Here is a 4,753-nt window from a genome sequence, read left to right as displayed (position 1 = left end):
GGGGGAACGCGAGCAAATGTATTGGTGTCGTCCCTTGGCGGGGGGGGGGAAGGGAACCAGGTCATTAAACACACGAGGCAGCGCCGTTGGAGGGCGGAACAAGCAAAACGCACTTCCGCCACTCTCGCCATGGGCACCTAAAGGAAGGGGAAGTCCTCGAGAAAGCGCCTGAGGGAAAAGGACAGGAGCCGCTTCCGCCATGCACGCCCCCACACGCGGTCGCGCGCACTTCGAAGCGGATGTTCCCGTCATCCCCTTCCGCTTCCTCGGACGGTTGGACTTGGGACCCGTTTTCCGCGAGGATTCCCGCGCCCCGTCGGTGAGGGAGGCTGTTGGGCTTGTGAGGGGGGTGCGGGTTCCTGGAGGGAGAGCGCCGGAGGCTGCTCTTGAGGGGCGCTGAAGGAAGAGCCGGGGAAAGGCGACTTCCAGGGCCGCTGCGCGGGGGGGGGGGCGGGGGGCGGGCAGGTCGCACTGCACCTGCCTGTGGCAGCGGGGCTGATCCTGCCTTGGGCTTCGCCACGTTGCAGAACCCTGCCTGCTTCAAAATGGGGGTGCGGGATTCCGTGCTGTTTTTGTCTTGGTTCTGTGTTTTTTCAACATTGATTATCATTTCGAATTAAATGTCGGCAGTCGCCCTTCATCCAAAGACCACAGGGCGCTTTGCAATAGGAAAACGCAAAAATACTCAGCATGGTAACAAACGGAAACAAACAAAAAACAAAAAAACCACCCCAATTTAAAAGGCCACAGATGGTTTCCAGTGAAGACACCTCCTTGTTGTATTACAGTGGTACCTCGGGTTACATACGCTTCAGGTTACATACGCTTCAGGTTACAGACTCCGCTAACCCAGAAATAGTACCTCAGGTTAAGAACTTTGCTTCAGGATGAGAACAGAAATCGTGCTCTGGCGGTGTGGCGGCAGCAGGAGGCCCCATTCGCTAGTGATGCTTCAGGTTAAGAACAGTTTCAGGTTAAGAACGGACCTCAAGAACGAATTAAGTGCATAACCCGAGGTACCACTGTATTGTTATTATTTATTAGATTTGTATGTCGCCCTTTGTTCTGAGATCGCAGGTTCAGTGTGAACATAAAATGCATAATACAGTGGTACCTCGGGTTACATATGCTTCAGGTTACATACGCTTCAGGTTACAGACTCCACTAACCCAGAAATAGTACCTCGGGTTAAGAACTTTGCTTCAGGATGAGAACAGAAATCATGCTCCGGTGGCAGCGGGAGGCCCCATTAGCTAAAGTAGTGATTCAGGTTAAGAACAGTTTCAGGTTAAGAACGGACCTCCAGAATGAATTAAGTACTTAACCTGAGGTACCACTGTAAAACAAACCAATGACATCCCCCCCCCCCACATAACCGCATTTGGAAGATTGTGAAACAGCCCAAGGCTTGGTTGAAGAGAAAAGTTTGTTCCTGGTGGCTAAATATATTTGGTGAAGGCACCAGGCGAGACACCCTGGGTGGGGAGCATTCCACAGTCAGCCACAGTCTTTGGTTGCCACCTTCCAGACGAAGTGCCTCAGATGGTGATTGCAGAGTCTGGGGTGATTCACATGGAGAGAGGCGGTCCTTGATGTATTGTGGTCCTGAGCAGGACTTTAGGAAAAGGCACCCGGGAAGAATGGCAGATGAAGTTGATGGACTATATGGAATTGGCGGAAATGACTGGCAGAATCCGAGACCAGGGAGAAGAGTCAGTGGAAGAAGATTGGAAAAAATTTAAAGATTATTTACCGAAATATTGTAAAATTAATGAGCTTTAGAAAAATGGTGGAATGAAGTTATATGGCTTTGGCAGAAATGTTATAAGGAGCTAGGTACAGATAGACTGTTAATGTATTAAAGGGAAAAAACAAGGTTAGAATATGTTAAGATTAATTACAGGACAGAAAACAGAGGAAGATGGAAAGGAGTTGCTGAAACAGTTAATTGAAGTGGAATACAAAAAGGCATGAGGAAGTTAATGAAACAAGTGAATGAAATATAAGCTTGAAAATATTGGAAGTGTTTTTAATTGTTCTTGTTTTGCTTTGTTAATTCAATGTTTTATGTAGTGTTTTTGTTTCTGTTTTTGTATTGTATTATATTGATTTGTTTAATTCTTTTTCTTTTTGTAATCTTTAAACTCTTAATAAATATTATTATTATTATTATTATTATTATTATTATTATTATTTAAAAAGGACTTTAGGAAAATGGACCAGGGCAGTTTTATATTAGGTAGAGTTTCCATTTTTCATACTAATGAAGGTTGGTTTGAATTTAGCACTCCAAATACTGGAATGCTAGTTTGTTGAGGCAGAGCAGACTTTCTAATTTATACCTCTCTGAGGTTATCTTGGACAGAAATTGGGAAATTCGCTTTGAGTGTAGCATTTCAGGCTATAAAATTGGCCAGTTCTTAAGTAGGTGGAAAGAGGTATGCTTTGATAAAGAATTGCACACGTTCAATAGAATTAAAAGCTTTGCTACCTGGTTCCCAAAATGGAGTTTTACCTTTTAAAAATGGATGTTGGTAACGTGCTGGTCAAAATGTTGGCCCATATATTCATCACAGCTGGGCTTTAAAGGCAGAAGGAGCATGGGGGACTCGTACTGCCTCACTCAAACCACTAGTAGGAAGAATAAGAATAAGAAGATACTCTGCCTCAAGTCCTTTGACAGGCACAGAGAAAGACCAAGGCTGGATAGGAGGCAAGTGCTGCTGTTTCTTTATTCAGATCCCAACCCAATTCTTTTCTCAAGCCCAGATATAGCAACTGATTGGACAATGATATTCTCTGAAGACCGGAGCATGTAGTTACCATAGAGATGCCATCTGAGGCTTTCCTACAGATGGTGCTATGTGCTGGCTGTAGCATAGATAATAACAGGCAGTGACGGTGTAGACTTCCACTGCAGGTAGTTGTATATGTTATGGCCAGAAAAGGTGGCCTATTCTAAAGAGAAGCCTTTATTTACTTTATTTCTTAAATTTCTATAAAAACACAAAAAGACATAACATAGTAACAAACCCAAACAATTCCCCCATGGGGTTATTAGCCCACCCATGGCAACTAACAAATGCTCTCATGTTTGTGGAGAGTCAGAGTTAGTAGTGCCTGTTGATTCCCACCCAGAATCCTGTTTCATGTTTTGACAATCCTCAGTGACCCAGGTCTTAGGGTGTGGCCCTTTTGGAAAATGGGAAGCTTTTTTGGGGTTGGGGGGTGCACCAAAATAAAAGCAACTGGAGTAGTTTTTAAACATCAGTGATGGAAAAATAACTACAATTTCTAGTAAGGTGTGCAAAATGTTTTATGTACCCATCTTGTGTGAAGTTGAAAAGAATTCACTACAGCATCACCTTTAAAGGTACAGTGGTACCTCGGGTTAAGTACTTAATTCGTTCCGGAGGTCCATTCTTAACCTGAAACTGTTCTTAACCTGAAGACCACTTTAGCTAATGGGGCCTCCTGCTGCTGCTGCACTGCCGAAGCCCGATTTCTGTTCTTATCCTGAAGCAAAGTTCTTAACCTGAAGCACTATTTCTGGGTTAGTGGAGTGTGTAACCTGAAGCGTATGTAACCTGAAGTGTATGTAACCCAAGGTACCACTGTACTTAAAAGATGCCTTGATATCAGCCTCCTGAGTTTTGAGCCCTGAGAAAGATGATAAAAGTGTGTTTTAATTTCTTTTTGAAACTGGAATATTTTCTAAATTGTAGAGCATACTTGGGTCAAATAAAATTTATGAATTCAAATTATGTTCTTGAGATGTGAAGGGAATTGTGTTTTGGGTTGCGAGTGGAGGGGACAGAATTCTGCATCTTTGCCCCTTCACCTATTTCTGTTAGCATGGAAACTTCTGTAGCAACAGTCCTCTGTTTTTCCCTTTCCTTCAGGAGCCGCTGCTGCTTTTTGCCTTTGGATCATGCTGCTGCTTCCCCTGTTGTTGTTCTTGCTTTTGGGCCTAGCATCTCCTGTGGAGGTGAAGCGCCCACGGGGCGTCTCCTTAACAAGTGAGTTCCCAGCAGATAAAATGCCAAGCATTGTTCCACCAGCAAGCAACTCCTTCTCTTGATGTGGAGAATGGAAACAATATGTCTGTATTATAAATTTGTGCATCCACTTTCATTTCTTAGCAAAACCCTGCATTTGGTATATTCACTGTTTGTTTTTTCCTGGTTGAAAAATGGAGGAATGAGGGAAGACTCCAAGGGCTACCATTGCTTCCTTCTCTTAGTTCTACACTTCATTTGGTGCTAGAGCCCTGACATTTGCAACCATCCACACATTTACACAGTTACTTCCTGTAGAGAAGGGTTGTCTTCTTCATGACTTGCTGTTCCTTTCTGGTAAAATTGTTAAACTTGGAAGCATTTCCTAATTCTCATAATTCTTTGAGGAATCTCAGTTCTTTTGAAAGTCAGTGGCAGTGGCCCCAGTGACTTGGTCTTGAGGTTTGTAATCACATTCTCGTTCTTCAGATTCCACTGTTCTTCCCCCCCCCCTCCCCACTGGAACTGTTTTCCATAAAATGCTGAGACTTTCATTACACGAAACAAAGTGTATTAAGCCTCCCTTGTGCTCTTTCTTCCTCATGTGGTGGAAAAGAGACTTTACATCTGAATGTGTAGCTTTTCTGGATTAGTTTAACTATGAGGTGAATTCATCTTATTAGCAGGTGCCCTGATTGAAGGGCAAAGTAGGTATCACTACACTACTGGTTGCATTTTCTAGGAGATGGATTGCC

At 43.7% G+C, this 4,753-nt stretch overlaps 1 protein-coding gene across 6 annotated transcripts in view; it reads left to right on the top strand.

Moving 5' to 3' along the window:
• The first annotated feature begins 175 nt into the window (after positions 1–175).
• Positions 176–4,753, top strand: part of PRKCSH (PRKCSH beta subunit of glucosidase II) — a 39,695-nt gene continuing 35,117 nt past the window's right edge. For 3 of the 6 annotated variants that reach the window (XR_014152066.1, XR_014152067.1, XM_081845249.1), the window contains exons 1-2: positions 178–319; positions 3,903–4,019. Coding sequence is in view for 4 of the 6 variants with exons in the window: in XM_081845249.1 (XP_081701375.1) it covers positions 3,932–4,019 (88 nt within the window). In the remaining 2 variants the exon portion in view is untranslated. Of the gene's footprint in view, positions 419–3,902; positions 4,020–4,753 lie in introns of all 6 variants that reach the window. The other 3 variants (XM_081845252.1, XM_081845251.1, XM_081845250.1) reach the window with 3 other exon arrangements.

This window comes from Podarcis erhardii, assembly GCF_964252035.2.
Source record: "Podarcis erhardii genome assembly, chromosome: 17".
In the NCBI taxonomy this organism is placed as follows: domain Eukaryota; kingdom Metazoa; phylum Chordata; class Lepidosauria; order Squamata; family Lacertidae; genus Podarcis; species Podarcis erhardii.
Note: the sequence above shows the minus strand (reverse complement) of the source record. Positions and strands in the feature narration are given on the sequence as shown.